Genomic DNA, 15,420 nt, shown 5'->3' with positions numbered 1-15,420 from the left:
TAAGTGACATAAACCCACCCCAAACCTACTACTCATACTGCACACTAATGCTAGCCTCCAAAATGAGTTAAATAATCCCACACCCTGGTCTTTGAGGAACAGTTACCATGAGCAGGGAAGGGTGGCACGCTCTTATTCACCACCTCCAAAATACTCCTGACTCTATCAAGAGCTCTCCTTACAGGTCTAGGCAACAACAGGACACCTGGAGCAGTCAAAGCACAGCTTGACCTGGAAAATACTTGCAGACAGGCAGTGCTTTGGCTACTTCAGGCACCAGCACTCTGCAGTCATCTGACAGTCATCTCCTGTCTGCAGGCATGAGCAGGTGAAGTCTCCTCTCACTTGCAAAGTGATCTGCACACACTGACCCATCAGCACTTCTTCAAGGCTGTTCCATGACCATGCTTTTAAAGTGGTATATCTGTATTTCCTTCCAAAGAATCACCGAAGGCAGGAGGGTCCCATAAAGTTTTATCTAATGTTAGAGAAGGAAGACCAGGTCTGTCTGAAATCAGTTTGGCTGCAATAATGTGCAAGTCCAGATCGAAATTTTTGTTTCTGTCAGGATGGAAACAACAAAGGTCCCTGGGAGAACTCTTTCCCCACTTTTGACCCTTGCCTGAGAAATAAACAACTGAATCACTGACACTTTCTGGTAGACCTCAGAATTCCATCCATTGCTGCCTTACCAAACCATTGCTCCACTGCGACATCAGTCTTCCACCCTTACTTACATTTTATTGGCAAAATAAATTAGACACATCTATTTTACAGGAAAGCTCACTGTAAAGCTCAAGTATCAAAGAGATACAGGCTGGGCAGTTATCCTGACTACCAGCACCAGAAATTCACATTTCCTGCTCCATTCTGCCCTTCTAGAAGAGGTTTTCTGAAGAGCACTGAAAAATGAACTAAAGTACAACTTTAGGATCAAATATAAGTTAGGCACATGTGGAGAAAAGAACTGCATATGTATGGGATGAAAGCACCTTGTCAGTGAAAGATCCTACAGTTCTATGCAAAGCAATTTTTTTCAAGTAATACTCTAACTTTTCTCTGATATTATGCCTCATTTTCACACAAGAGCACAAGTTTTGACCCTGGAAGACGAGGTGAATTTCCACTTGCACCTCTCCACACACCATTCTGGACACCTACAGTACAGATTCTCTGTCCCATGAGTATTTCAAAGGCACCTACACTGGTGTTACCAAAGGGGCACGTTTGGAACAAGGCTTTAGGCCAGTGCTTGTCTCTCTCTGTCAAAAGCAGAAACTATGGAGAGCCCTGAACCCACTGAAGAGCATGAGATTTATAAGCCCACACACAGTGTGATGGCAAAGAATGAGAAGAAATGCTGCAATCTGTGATTTTAAAAAAGTGACAAATAAGTGCAGATGTTAAAAACAGCTGCATCTCTCCTTAGTATCTGCCATCCCAGGGAAACAGATTGCTTAAGTTACTGAACTGAGGAATCTGCACTACCTAAACGACTTTGCCCAGCTAGCCATGTACCAGGGAAACACAGCATCAATCAGCAGCTGGAATAACCCAGGCATGGGGGAAGAAGGAAAATAAGGTGAGTATTTTTATGGTAGTTTATAATAGCCCTTGAGTTTATGGACTTTATAGCAGAAGTTACATTTCTTGCATTTTTCTTTTCCAGAGGGTTCTGGTTTCTTGAGCTTCATTCTCTTCCCAGCAGAGCCATCTAGTGGGTGAAACCTTGTCTGTGAGAAGGAAATTTTGATTTATCACACTGTAAGTATACAAATATCACAGGAAGGCTCTGAAAAGCAGCCTGTAACAAACTAGCATTCCAGTTACTCCAGTCAGAAATTGCTAAGTGACCTTTGTCTTGGCTGGGACTTTCCTACCAACGTGAAACTTCAAGATTTTAAACACTAAACTCATAGTAGCTTTCTGAAGAGTTCATCCCAGACTCAGCCTCAACCTGAAGCCATAGTGCAAAGCTTTTTGTTTATGCAAAATCCAGTATCTTCTTCAAAGCTGATGTGCATTAGAGAAGTTACTCCAAACTTCTTAAAGCAGATCCAGTTTGCTCCATCAAACCTAAGGAGGGTTACTGTTTCTCTCCAAAATTCCTGATTGTCCCCCACCCTCAGTGCTGCTGAATGCCACATCCACTGCTCCTGAGAGAACAGCAGCTTGGCATGGCTCAAGAACAGGGACTTTAAAAAGAGGTGAGCCAGTCACCATCAGTGGAAATGGTCCCTGTTTGTGAGGACTGCCATCTTTTGGACACATTCTTCATGAGAGGCAGAAGATGAAACTAAAATGCTTTTATAGTTAAGCTCAAGTATCCCTTAAACACATTCTAAGGAGGTTTCCATTGCAAACATTTAGAATCATTACCACCCAGAAGAACATGCAGCAGGGCTTACCCTAGTGATGTGAGACCAAATACAGCTTTATTTACACACAATTCAACAAGTTAATACATTAGTTCAACTTTCCTGTCTGCACACAAGAGAGTCCTCACAGCATCCGAGCAGGAAAGGAAGAGCAGCTCTGTTGTGTGTACAGACCGGTAACTGCCCAGATGCCAGTACATGATAAGGTACACAAGGGTTACATTGAAACATTTCAACCATTTAAGTCAGTAAAAACACCCATGCTACACTTTAATGAAGTTACAACTACATTTGGCTTCCTGCAGATCAGCTGATCTATACACAACTGTGTATAGATAACAAGATCAAAAGCCAAAGTTGATAGTGAGTGTTATTCAAAACATCTGCATTTGGATTGAGTTGTGTTTAATGGATAACTATTTATAAAACTTTCCTCATACATCTGCACTGGCTTTCAGATCTACAAAGCATTTCAAACTTACCCTAGAAAATGCCTATTTTATGTTCTGTCATCTATTCCCAGACACAGGGAAAAACTGCTAAGAAAGAACAGATTTTTTTCACTGCAAATATAGATTCAGGCTATCAAAGTTGTATGTTCCTAATGAAAAATTCTCCCCATATCCAAAGAGAAAGATAAGAAGTGCAAGAATACAAGTTCAATATAGATTTGAAGATAGACCTCTATTTATTGTAGGTCCATATAAAGCTAAAGAACACGGTGCTCTGCTTCTCAGGAAGCTGCCTCTGTTTTGCTGTATTTTCCATAAATGCAGCTGCTAGTAAGACTTTATAATGTATGACTTAAAATTCTTCATTAAGAATGCCTTCTAATTCTTTAGAGAATAAATGACAGCAGGACTAAACAAGAAAAAAGAAACCTAATGATCTTCAAAAACCAATGCATCACACAAAGTGGTCAAAACTAGATATAATGAAGTCCACTATATTCCAAAGCTGGTTTGAGTTTGAAATCATCCTACAGTGTATTTGCCCAAGAATTGTTCTGTCAGGTAAGAGCAGACGAGTTTTTGTCAGAAACATTTATTAAACAAAACTGATACCAATGCACATGTAATCAAGTTAACAGCCCTAATAAAAAAAGCAATTCAGCCGAGACCAAAATTATCTTCGCTTCTGGAAGATGTTGCCACGGCCCATACCACGGCCTCTTCCTCTTGCAGCCACTGAAGAAAGAAAACATCAGGGATGATGTGAATTTGACATACCTGCATATTTATCTCAACAACTGACAAGCAAAACATCAACAAAACTCAGGGTCTCCTACTCAGAAGCAAGGAAATGCTCATAAAGTGATGTGAGAGCAAGAAGTGTTCCGTGAGAAGAACCACAACCTAATGGTCCCACAGTCTGGCTCCTCAGGACAACTGCAGTAGATATTCATACATCTCATGTTCCTTCTGACACACAAATCTGTGTCACCCAAGAGATCTGAAACCCTATGCTCTTGCAAGGTTTTGCAACACTCAGTAAGTTACTCCCCCACACAAATGTTACTGCACACTGAAGTTAACCAGGGACTTTGTGGCACATGACTGTAACTCATCTACCTAATAACTAGACTGATCCCCTGAGAAAGGCACAAATGAGAGTGAACTACAGAAAAGGTAATAACTACAGCTTCCCAGTAGCTTAAGTACCATCTTTGTAACTAAAGCTGTTTTCCTACAACAGCTCAAGAAGAACACCTGAATCCTCCCCTAAGCATTTCAAGCAGCTGGTGGCCACAGCAGCAGGAAAACAGAACTCTTAAATTTAACAGAAAGGCTCTGTTCAGTAAGACCACTCACTACCTCTAAATTAGTGTAGCATCAATACTACACATTCAGGTAATTGGGACAATTTGAGTCTTGACTCTCACTGTAAGATAAAATATATGGACAAACACTGTATGAACCAGCAATCTTTTCACTTCTTACCACTTAATCTCCTCAGTGACAGAGATGCGTTTTCCAGTTCTACAGAAAAATAGGGGGACGAATCATGAACAAACTGTACATACCTTGAGCTTTCAGAATAGCTGCTTTCCCTCGCCCAGCTCCAGAACCCTGGTTTTTATTCTTCATGCTCTTTAGCATAGGAGCATTCTTCAACATATCTGGTAAGATGAGAAACCGTATCTTGCTGCCCCTGATGTACACCTGCTCGAGCTGTGCCACCCGTCCATCTCTGTATGTCACTGTTATGTTGGACATCTGGAAGGTCAGAATCAGTCAGTGCTCAGACAGGCCTCAGCAGTGACACAAGGCATCACGACCATTTAAACACACCCCCTGCCTGCTGCCCAGGACTTTTGCTTTCTCACTAGTTTACAAATTAGCTTTATCAGCAACATTGTTTTCTTATATGCAAATAGTTTTAATAAAGCTATTCTAGTACTATTAGGAAAGCATTCTGATGTCAATGATCACTTGCCTGAAGCCAAAGTTAGGCCCTCTTGGAATGACTATAGTAATGTGCATTAAATAAGCGTCAGTTTTTTAAATCAATCATTCTTACACTCAGTGGCTTTAAACAAAGAACTCTGGAAAAACACTGTTCACAGGACAGACTCTTAAAATCTCTGATCCTACTGACAGGGATGCCCAGTCCTACTCTGAATCTGGAAATAAGCTCTGGCCTCTTTGGAGCATTCTGTAATGCTGAATTCACTTCATCACGGTAAAAAACAGCAGCACTACAGTTTATTTTAATCCCAGAACTAAAAGCAACAGTCTTTCAATCAAGTTTTCAGCCTTCCGAGGCCCAGATCAGCCAACTTTCCCTCCATCCTTGTGAAACAAGATACCTGACAATTCATGTTGTCTTCAGCTTCGATAAGTTTGCCTCGGTAAACTTCTCCTGTATTGGTCTCACAGGTCACGATGTGGCCCTCGGCCTCGTGCAGGACCTTGATTGGCACTCCAATCGACATGGCTGCAGTGCTGTGGCTCTACACCTGAGGCACAAGGAAAACAAAAGCTTTTATTACAAAGGAAGATGCAGAATAAACTCCAATTACACAACCCATCATCTCGTGTAAAGCACCAGTTTTCCCACATTTTTAACAGAACGTGTGTTTCGACTATGCATCAATAACAGTTCTCTAGAGACGTGCCCATGAAGACTTTAAACATCACCAGCCAGTCTTTTCCAGGTCTCTTCTGGGAAATTCACTTTTTCCCAAAATAAACCACTCGTACCTCCATGGGAAGAGCCCCAGGTAGATCCCAGAGCGGCACGGCCCCGCGGGCAGCACGGCCGCGCAGCGCCAAGCACCGGGCCCTTTCGTGAGGGAGCCGGGGCCACCCAGCCCTCCCGCACGTCGCCGCTCCGACCCGGCCCCCTCCGGCCCCTCAGGGGATGCGGCGCCGCTCGGGCGCCTCCCCGTAGCGCCCAGGGAGCGAGCGTGCCCCGCAGGGAGACGAGACCGCCGTGCCGCACTCACCGCCCGCGCCGCTCTCCCCTAATGGCCTCCGCCGCCTCCCGCCCTGCTCCGCGCGCCGGAACCGGAACGCGGCGCTGGGGGCGGCGCGGCCTCGTCCCGTCCGCTCCCGCCCGGGGCCAGCCCGGCAGCCCCGCGGTGCCCCGGCTCCGGGGCAGGGCTGCGCGGCCCTCGCCCGCCGTGTCATGCCCCTGCCCGCCCGCACGCCCCGCCGCTCTCCTCGCCGCCACGGCGCGGGGCAAGCGCCCCGGGGCCCGGCCCCCCTCAGCCCCCGCCTCCGGGAGGAGCCAGCGCCGGGCCCCGGGGCCGCGCCGCCGGCTCGGCGGGGCCGGCAGTGAACGGGCGGCGGGTGCCGCCACCGCCATGAAGAGCCCCCGGGAGGCCGGCGAGCCGCCGCCAGGTCAGTGCGGCCCGCCCGGCCCCGCTCGGGCCGGCGGGGCCTCTGCGGGCAGGGGGCGGCGGGGAGGCGGAGTCCGCCCCGCGGAACGGGCCTGGGAGAGCGCCCGGCGGGCGGCGGGGAGCGGGCGGAGAGTGCGGGCCCCGCCGGAGCTCCCGGCGGCCTCTCGGTCCTGCCGAGCCGCGCTGCCCGCAGCAGCGGTGGGCAGTTACCGGCTCCGTCGGTAAGGTCGTGGCGGCGGGGAGCTGGCCAAGCGCAGAGGGGTTCGCAGGCTGATTTACAGGCACGGCATAGACGGGCTGGTCTCTCGTCTCGGGACAGCAGCCAGCCATCGCTGCAGAGCTCTAGGTGTGTTGGGAAACAGGTGACTGGAAGCTGGACGGCCAAGAAAACTTGTTATTGCTCTCTGAAGCTTTTACGTAGAAAACACGTACCCCTTGGTTAATGTGGGACTTGGTAGAGGCCCTGGCTGTTTACAAAAAGGGGACAGAGTCATAATTCACTAAGAAAAAATTATGATAAAATACTTGAGAAGTCCTGGTTTGAAGACAAGTGGGAACTGGTTTTCTTTTTTTTTTATTTTTTTTTGTTATGATACTTGAGAGCGCCTTAAGCTAGATGAATTTAAAAGATTAAATATATCAACTGGCAATCTGTTCTTTAAAGTCATGATTAAACAGGGGCACAACTAGGAGAAATATAACGACATTATCTAAAAAGTTCTATAAATATTACCCCAAAACTAAACAAGTCCACGTGATGTCAAATGCATTTTTATTCCCATCATAAAATGTAGATGACCTTGTTAACCAAACTTCTCGAAGGCCTTTTCTAGGTCAAAGGTTATTGAGAAAAGCCCTTTGTGATTAACTTGTTTTGATCAATGGTGAAGTAGTAATAACAGGCACAACTCTCCAAGTCCTGCTAGTGGTGAAACTGAAACCACCACATTGCCAACTCTGTAAAAATAAAAAACAGGCAGAGGATGGAGCTGGTATTTTGGGACTTTTTGGCAGAGATTATTAATTTTCCCTCTCTATTGAGGTTTTGAGGGAATTAATACAAAAGGACAACTGGTACCACTTGTGAGTTTTAACTTGTGAGTTTTGTTTAAATTCTGTAAATTACCGTCCCTGAGAAAAAAGACATCTATAGAAAAGGTTTAAATCTGTGGGGCTTCTAAGTGATTCCTGCCCAGAGATCTTGGTATGTTTTCTCCCAGTTTGGTTTAACTCTTCTTGTGGCACAGAAGTACAATCAGACACAAGAGAAAAGATGAATACCTGTGTCTTACCTGCTGTTATCCAGGAGGAGACACAGCTTCAATTGAGGGGTGGTGGGTACATCACCTCACCAAAAAAAAAAAAAAAAAAAAAAAAGAAAAGAAAAAAGAAAAGAAAAGAAACTTCCAAGGGAAAAGGAGGTGGAAAGCCAGTGATCGTGGTATGGAACAATGAAGGAGTATGAGATTAAACCAAATGCTTACCTGTACAGAAATACTAAATGTATGTTCCCCTAAGAAAGAAAAAAATCCACCTGCCAGTCAAACCAAACCACGTTCCTAAGTTTCCATGGTTGTAGTGCTGAGAACAGGCTGACTTTTAGTGGCATGAAAAAACATTCCTCTATGGATTGACATTGTTTGTGTTCTGCTCACACAGTTGACTGCATCCAGCTGAAAGTGCCAGTGATTCAGCAGCTGTACCACTGGGACTGTGGGCTGGCCTGCTCCAGGATGGTGCTTCAGTAAGTGGCTCTCTTAGAGTGGGAAATCCCATTCCCTGGGGAGGGGTAGCAGGGAGCAAATCCCAGGGAGAAGAGGTGTGTTGAAGCAGCCATGAGTTCAGTCTTAGGAGAGCAGCAGTTTTTGAGGTACCCATAAACAATGACTGCTGCTTGGGCCTGGCCCAGCTCTCCAGCAGGAGCAAGGGAAAACATAAACTGAACTTCGGACTCTTTTGAATAATTAACTGATTACACAGATGCAGAATACCTAAGCAGCTCTATGAACTTTGCAGGTTGGCATGCATAAGCTCATAGAAAGTGTTGCCTCTTTTCTGTTGTTACAATTCAGAACCCATAGTTAGCTGTGACTCATCTGATTCCTTTTTGTTTTCAAGTGATGGGTAGGTGTATCCCAGTTTATGAGTGTGTGCTGTACCTGTACTACCTCTGTCCTGCTGAGCCCCAGCCTGTGGGATGAGTGTTTGTGTTCCAGGAGTAGTTTCAGCTTCAAAATTGTGTTGCCCTCTGCGGGTTTTTTGTTTATTTTTGTTTTTTCCGGTTTTTGAACTAGTAGCTGTCCTGCTGAACTCCTCTTTCCTTCCACAGAGGAACATGAGCTTAGGTGCAGGAGAAATACCTATTTAGATGTCCACTTAGTAGATATGAAGCAGAAGATTTTCATTTCTCTCCATCCCTTCTGCCAAGACGTTAGTCCGTGTGCTGGTAATTTCCCATCTTGACTACTGTAACCTCTATTCCCTTTACCTCTTTGCCACTCCAGTCTGCCCAAAACTCAGCTTCCAAGATTAATCTTCTTACCCTGCTGATCTGACCTTGTTTGCCCTGCATCCTCAATTCCAGTCGCTTTTAATTTTTTATCATTTACTTCTATTTGTTTTCTTACTTTCAGAACTCCCTGTAACTACCTTGCCCTGCCCCTTTGCAACCTGTCCCAAGCTTTCTCCTGACTTCCATCTCCCACTTTCTTCCTTTTGTGTCATCAGTGCCTAAGACAAGTTACTTTGAATATTTACTGAATTCCTTTATGGCTCCTCCTTTTAAAATCCATCTGTTGTGTGAAGGAAGTTTTAGTCTTTAACTCTTCTTTCTGTGTTGGCTCTAATACACTTGTACATTACACTGTAAACCCTTCAGGACAGAGTTCTATACCAGCTTGACTCTGGTACAGCACCTGTACACTTCTAGCACTCTAAAACAGTCAAGGCACCACACATTTCCAATTTTAAAAAGTCAGCAATAAATCCAATTAAATATTCCCTATTCCCTTCCCTTAAATTTCTATCTCCTTTGTGGGTTGGTTTGGTTTTGGTTGTTTTGGTTGGTGTTTTTTTTTTTTTTTTTTTTGGTTATTTCTTAGCCAAGCCTGTTGTTTCAGTTTTTATGTGCTGTGATATAGAGGCTTGGGCTACAGCACACATTTTGCTTCTCCTAAGATCTGTGCTTCCCTTCCCCTGCCTTTCTTGACACTATAGGTACCTGAATCATTTGGACAATGATGAGTTTCAGAAAGCCATCCAGGAACTCCAGTTAACAAAGAGTATCTGGACTATTGACCTGGCCTACCTAATGCGGCACTTCGGAGTTAAGCATAAATTTTGCACCCAGACACTCGGAGTGGACAAGGGCTACAAAAATCAGGTCAGTATTCTCATCTACAGGGGGAGAGCAGGCAGCTTTAAAAGCCTTGAGTGTCATGCTGTAAAAGCTCTGGTGTGTTACTGACAGTCAACCACAGTTAATTTGACCTACTGCCAAAACTGGCAGAGATCTGTTCCAAAGGCAATACAATCCCATACTGATTCATCTTTTGAATTTTTAAAAAGTTTATATGTAGTGTTCATAAAAGGTTCCAGCCTATTTGACAGCCTTGGAGACTGAAGCCCTGTATTTATCTACAGAACAGGTACAGCCTGGGCAGCAGCAGTGTATAGCTTCCACACTTTCCCCACCACCGTGCCTCAGCCTTGACGTGGAAGATCCACCTCTAGAGGTGAGAGGGGAACTCAGCCTCCCATCCACTGAGAGCTTGGCCTCTCCAGGACTGCCAACAAGGGGCCAAGGAGGGCCTGTAGCAGCAGTGACTTTAATGCAAGCTCCTGCCCAGTTTCCCCTGGGAAGCCAGACAGGCTTCTCTTATGTAGGCAGCTGACCAGCCACTGGATAGAAACTGCAACAGTAACTGACCAGGAGCAGATTTGATTCGTAATTCAGAGCAGAAATCCTTGTCCCGTTTCCAGCAAACTAAGGGAGAGATCTTTTATCCCATAGCCAGAGCTCCAACTTATGCAGGCCCTTGCTAGCAGACTCTAAGTGGTGGATTACCCAAGGTAAACACCATTCCAGTTCAGAACTTCTGTTATTTCCACAGTCATTTTACAGGAAGCACTTCGACACAGAAGAGAATCGAGTGAATCAGCTCTTTGCACAAGCCAAAGACTGCAAGGTGCTGGTGGAGAAATGGTAAGCTGTACTCTTTCTCTGTGGAGATTCTGTGGGCCCCTGCTTTTCTTGGAGGCACAAACTAAACTGCTGAAAGAGACTCAAATCAAGCCGTAAGCCTTTTTTTACTGACAGTGTCTTTCTCTTATATCTGTCTCATGCACATGAAGAGCTAATGATGAAGCTTGAAGAAAAATTAGTCATGATGCAAAATAAGTGATATGAAAATGCTGGTAGGAGCTGACTCTGTTTTGAATTTGGTTTTCCATTACACTTAGGCAGTAGGGAGTGCCTACAGCACTCTAATTGGCCATTGTTGGAATTAAAGAGAATGCTGTGTGGGTACAGAACTCATTGTTCCCAGAGCTATGCAAACATTATGGATCTCTGTTCCCAGACAAACCTGCAAAGTACAAGTTAGCGTAGGAGCTTTTGCCAAGGAGACCATGAAATAAGGAACTCCATGAAAGAACTGCAAACCCAGAAGAAATGGAAAAACTGCAGAATTGTCATAATCAGCAGTGAAATTCTATTGGGAAATGACTAAGCATCCAACTTGAGCTGCATCCCTTTTTATAGGGAAACTGGGTTTGGATTCCTGCTGTTGAAGTGGGGTAAATGATTAGGGGTAAGCAGAGAGGATATGGGGCAGCCACAATAGCATTTGAGTGCTGGAGCATGACTTATATTTAGCAGAACTGAGTGTCCTTTCTAATATACGTGGAGTCACCTTCACTTTAATTACAGCTGTGACAGGACAGAAGGGATACTCAGTCCCTCTTGCTTTTGCAGTCTTAGGACTGTGGCCTTGATTAAGGCAGGGACAGAGGGCATATCTACCTGTGCAGTACTGAGGCTGGGGCATCAGACTGGGGAAGTGACACTGGGAAGGGTTAAATAAAAAGCCTGTGAGTTCAGTCAGCTGGTGCACACAGCACAGACATGTGGAACAGATCCAAGTGATGAGTTTCTCACACATGTGGAACACACCATCTGCCTCAGTGAAGGATAGCTTTTAACAGATGAGGTTATAGGTGATGTTTGGTGAATACTTACTCTCTGTAGAAATAAAGCCTCAAGAGTATCACGTGATTCAAAATTTCGGCTAGGAGAATCACAGTCCTGTGTGATTTGGGCACATCTTAATTTAGTTAGTGGTTACACAACATTTAACCACTCAGTTGATAAAGATTTGGTGTTTCAGAGATAAGCTTTTCTAACAGCAAGAGAGAACGCTTGACTTAAAATTTTCCTACAACAGAAGTTCCTCAAGTTACTGAGTGAGTTGCCAGCTCCTTTAATGCTCTTCTCTGGGGCATCTGATGTGTCATCTCAGAATGTGTTAATGCAGAATCCAGAGCTGTTGCTCTGCACTTCAGCAGCAGCAATGAAATTGAAAAGGCCTTGAATGCTACAGGTTCTGTCAGGCTTTGTCCATAGCAAAGGCTGCAGGGTTTACCAGCAAAGAGCTGTACCTGTGATACAGAATTGTATCTATAGTGTTATGTATAGTATATCTATAAAATGCCAGCTGCACTGTCCACCATCAGGCACTTTGTTTACACCAGCCTCTTTCAGTAAGCGTGTCTTTTTCCTTGCAGCACAGTAACCGTTCAAGACATCCAAAACCACCTGTCCCAGGGTCACGTAGCCATTGTCCTTGTGAACGCAGTCCTGCTACTGTGTGATCTTTGCTCAAGTCCTGTCAAATACTGCTGCTTCCTTCCCATCGGACAGAAGTGCTTCTGCAGGAGCCCTGACTACCAGGGCCATTTCATTGTGTTATGTGGCTACAACAAAGCCTCAGGGAGTATTTACTACAACAACCCTGCCTATGCTGACCGTGAGTAGCCTGCCCCTTTTAGATGGATTCTCAGTCAGTTGCTAACGAGTCTGACACAGAGCCACAGCTGGACCTCCCCTCACAGTGCACAGGCATTTCAAGCATCACTACCCAATTTTGCTACATTAATTAGATCAGTGCTGCATTTTGTGGTGTGATTTAGTTGAAGAGTTCAGATAGGCATTCTAGCAATTGCCTTGTTTGGCTTTCAGATGGGTTAGTGAGAGATGCTGAAATGCCTATGTGCAGAATACAGCAGAAGGACCAATTTGGTACCTATCTGCAGCATAACTTCAGGGAGCTCTTTAAGGTGAAAAAATCTACCTGAGTAAAGCTGTAACCTAAGCTGCTGGGTGTAATCTCTATACTAGTTTGTTTTGTGGATGTTGTTACATCCCATGCAAGAACCTTTCACCAGCAAATCCTTCTGAATTTTTGGTAACATTTTGTTCCTCCTTCCCAGGAACATGCTGCACCAGCATCAGTAACTTCGAGGAAGCCAGGACAAGTTATGGCACAGATGAAGATATTCTGTTCATCTACACAGACAGCTGACACCCACCCAGGACACTCCTGCTCCTTCCTGCACAGCCTGCAGGGCAGCTGGCTGCTCGTCTCAGGACTCCCCTGCACACACCTCGCTCCTGGACTGCAGTGGGACCTTCAACAAGAGAGGCTTTAGAGACATTGACAGGACTATATTGCAATGCTGTCTTTATCTTTTTTTTTGTTTTTTTTCTGATGGTGTATCTGATTTTGCAATATCTGTCTTTGGTTCTTTCTTCCCCTAATTTTCAAAATTGCACATTTGACAGCAGTTCTAAAATAGAGGCCCGGAGCCTGTTCACTTTCAGCTTATTTTCAAATTAAACACATAAGAAAAAAACCACCAAATTTATGAACTTTAACACTTGGTAATATTTGCATAGGTTTAGGTAAACAAAAAAAAAAATAGAAAATACCTGTTTCTCTGTCAAAGCATGAAGGGCTGCTCTTCATACAAATTCTATGGATTTGAAGTTCAGCAGAATATTATAAAATGAAAAGAAATATTAATTTAAACCGCGTTTAAATAACAAAAAAAAATGCATTGCTGGCTCATCAGTATTGTCTGCAATGTAGGAAACTTGCCATGTACCAAATTCACAGAGATTTAGCATTTATGCAACTGCAATACTAGAATTACTCCCTTGCACTACAAACTCAATCTCTTTTGGCTAAATCCTCCTGGATGACTGTTCAGAGCTCCATATTGCTCCAAAACTTTAGGTGGAAAGATTTTACTTGCACTTGGAAGTCTTTACTGCTCTTTACAAAAAGCTCTGAATGTTATGCCACCCACATGTGCCAGTTTCTGCAGAATCCATTCTAAATATTTAAACTTATTAAGCAAATGCAGAAAATTATCATTCACAGTAATGGTATCTATTTTGTGTGTAAAGTGTAAATATCTGACAGCATCTACTGCATTGTATCAAAATGCTAAATCATAATTTGAGCCAAATTTTGCTGTTAGTATTAGTTCAGTGACCTTCTCAGAAGAGCTAAAATCAATTAAGAAAAGAGGAAATACAAATATACCTTCTACAAGTAAGAAGGCAGGAACTTAGATTTTTCTAGCTGTTATACTACAGCTGTATTTGGATTAAATTGTTGCTGTACTGAGACATTAAGTGAAATTGGTAGCAGCCCATTCATAGCCCTTTCCTCTGTTACCTGAGGAGCACTCTGAAGTGTAAGAAAAAGCCACTTATTTCAGTTTCATCCATCCTCATTTCTTATAAGTCTCAATCTTCAGTCCTGCCTATATGAAACTGAGTAGGAAAATCAGCACTGATATAAAACTAGGAAAATTTCCACTTAAGATAGATCCCGAATCTCTGGCATGGTTTTAGGAAAAGAACTGTTCAAGTTCTGAAACTGGATATAATAAATAGGAATCTACTTTCAGCATAGAAAGATTTTTTACCAAGATAAACATTTTCTTTTATCAGAAAAGTGATTTCTTTTATCATAAGAGTGCTCCTTTGTACAAAGGCAGAAAATAGTAACAGATATCTAAAATGCAGTAAACCTTAAAAAATTCCAAACAAAAGTGCATGACAGAAAATTTTGTGTGTCAAATTTTGCTTATCATTGGTGAAGTTTAAATACATTCTGGCAGTGATGAGCAACAGGTAGGACGTGATTTGTGTAGAACCAGTCCATCAGTGCCACCAGCAGAATCCCTCCAGAAGAAAGGTACAAAACCTGTTGTAGATAATGCCTTTCAGCTCCTCCAGAGTAAATAACCAGAAGACTCCTGATCTGGGAATTTTCATGTCCAGGGCCAAAATTGTGATGTTTGATTTTGAGAGAGTGTATTAGCTCTGTTAATTATTAACAGGTATGGAAGCTACAGGCTGTTAGAGTACCTCCTTAACCCATGCATTTTCAGGTAGGTAGTTCATTTAATACTATTAAACTGCCACAGGATTTATCTTAGAACAGGCTTGATTAGTTGAATAAAAACAATTCCTACAAAGTCTTGTAATTGGCATTCAGCATCTTACTGTTTCCATTACCAAAAGTGAATCTTGGGCATATAGAAAACATGAACTTAAGGGCAAGCTTAGTGTTCTGAAGTGCACACACAGGTGTAACAACATTGACTGCTAAGTGATGGTACCCAGGGTTTAAATGCTTCAAAAAAAGGGAAAGATAAACAAAGCTGTCTAAGCTAGTGCAGACAAAAGGAGAGGTCCACTATTACAACAGGATCTCATACAGCTGCCAAATAGAAGGTGGCTATGAGAGATGAAAACACAAGGAAGCAGCAAAAACCAAGTGAAAAGACTGAGTATATGACACAAATTCAACTGAAAAAGCAGCTTGCTGCACGAGCATCCAGAACAGCTGCATTTTCTGAAACTTTGTTTCCTATTACAAGATTGTCTATCAAAACACTCTGAAAATGTTCTGTTGCTTTGTTTCTGTCAGGATGTCAATAGCAAAGGAAGGGGATTTTATGTGCAGGGATTTTATACATAAATATATTTTTATTTGTAATTAAGCCATTCTCAATAAAGGTTAAGCTCACAAATAACCTGGTAACATAATGTAGTAAGTGCATTTATTAACAAGTTTATTAGGAAAAGTGTTTTTGAAAATCTGAAATTGTAATTTAGAAAAA

The 15,420-nt window shown here is 43.4% G+C and overlaps 2 protein-coding genes across 3 annotated transcripts; one reads left to right on the top strand and one right to left on the bottom strand.

Annotated features, from left to right (window-relative positions):
* Positions 1-2,415: 2,415 nt before the first annotated feature.
* On the bottom strand, positions 2,416-5,911 carry SNRPD3 (small nuclear ribonucleoprotein D3 polypeptide). The gene is made up of 4 exons (XM_053993723.1): positions 5,827-5,911; positions 5,188-5,337; positions 4,402-4,594; positions 2,416-3,565 (listed from the first exon to the last, which is right to left on the bottom strand). Exons 2-4 carry the CDS (start codon positions 5,311-5,313, stop codon positions 3,504-3,506), a joined length of 381 nt encoding a protein of 126 aa, XP_053849698.1. The 5' UTR covers positions 5,314-5,337; positions 5,827-5,911; the 3' UTR covers positions 2,416-3,503.
* On the top strand, positions 5,830-15,346 carry GUCD1 (guanylyl cyclase domain containing 1). Of its 2 annotated transcripts, XM_053993721.1 has the most exons (7): positions 5,830-6,223; positions 7,882-7,966; positions 9,439-9,604; positions 9,870-9,956; positions 10,335-10,426; positions 12,007-12,248; positions 12,712-15,346. In XM_053993721.1, exons 1-7 carry the CDS (start codon positions 5,848-5,850, stop codon positions 12,801-12,803), a joined length of 1,140 nt encoding a protein of 379 aa, XP_053849696.1. In that variant the 5' UTR covers positions 5,830-5,847; the 3' UTR covers positions 12,804-15,346. The 2 variants fall into 2 exon arrangements, with proteins under 2 accessions (XP_053849696.1, XP_053849697.1); XM_053993722.1 differs by lacking the exon at positions 9,870-9,956.
* The last annotated feature ends 74 nt before the right edge of the window (positions 15,347-15,420 follow it).

The sequence above is a fragment of the Vidua macroura genome, chromosome 18 (assembly GCF_024509145.1).
Source record: "Vidua macroura isolate BioBank_ID:100142 chromosome 18, ASM2450914v1, whole genome shotgun sequence".
NCBI classification, from domain to species: Eukaryota; Metazoa; Chordata; class Aves; order Passeriformes; family Viduidae; genus Vidua; species Vidua macroura.
Note: the sequence above shows the minus strand (reverse complement) of the source record. Positions and strands in the feature narration are given on the sequence as shown.

Excerpts from the sequence above, each read along its gene's own strand:
- SNRPD3 (XM_053993723.1), bottom strand. The coding sequence starts at position 5,313 with ATGTCGATTGGAGTGCCAATCAAGGTCCTGCACGAGGCCGAGGGCCAC. Across the intron at positions 4,595-5,187 it reads AAGACAACATGAATTGTCAG|ATGTCCAACATAACAGTGAC; the intron begins GTATCTTGTTTC and ends CTGACCTTCCAG. Across the intron at positions 3,566-4,401 it reads AGCTATTCTGAAAGCTCAAG|TGGCTGCAAGAGGAAGAGGC; the intron begins GTATGTACAGTT and ends TTCTTTCTTCAG.
- GUCD1 (XM_053993721.1), top strand. The coding sequence starts at position 5,848 with ATGGCCTCCGCCGCCTCCCGCCCTGCTCCGCGCGCCGGAACCGGAACG. Across the intron at positions 6,224-7,881 it reads GGCCGGCGAGCCGCCGCCAG|TTGACTGCATCCAGCTGAAA; the intron begins GTCAGTGCGGCC and ends CTGCTCACACAG. Across the intron at positions 10,427-12,006 it reads AAGGTGCTGGTGGAGAAATG|CACAGTAACCGTTCAAGACA; the intron begins GTAAGCTGTACT and ends TTTTCCTTGCAG.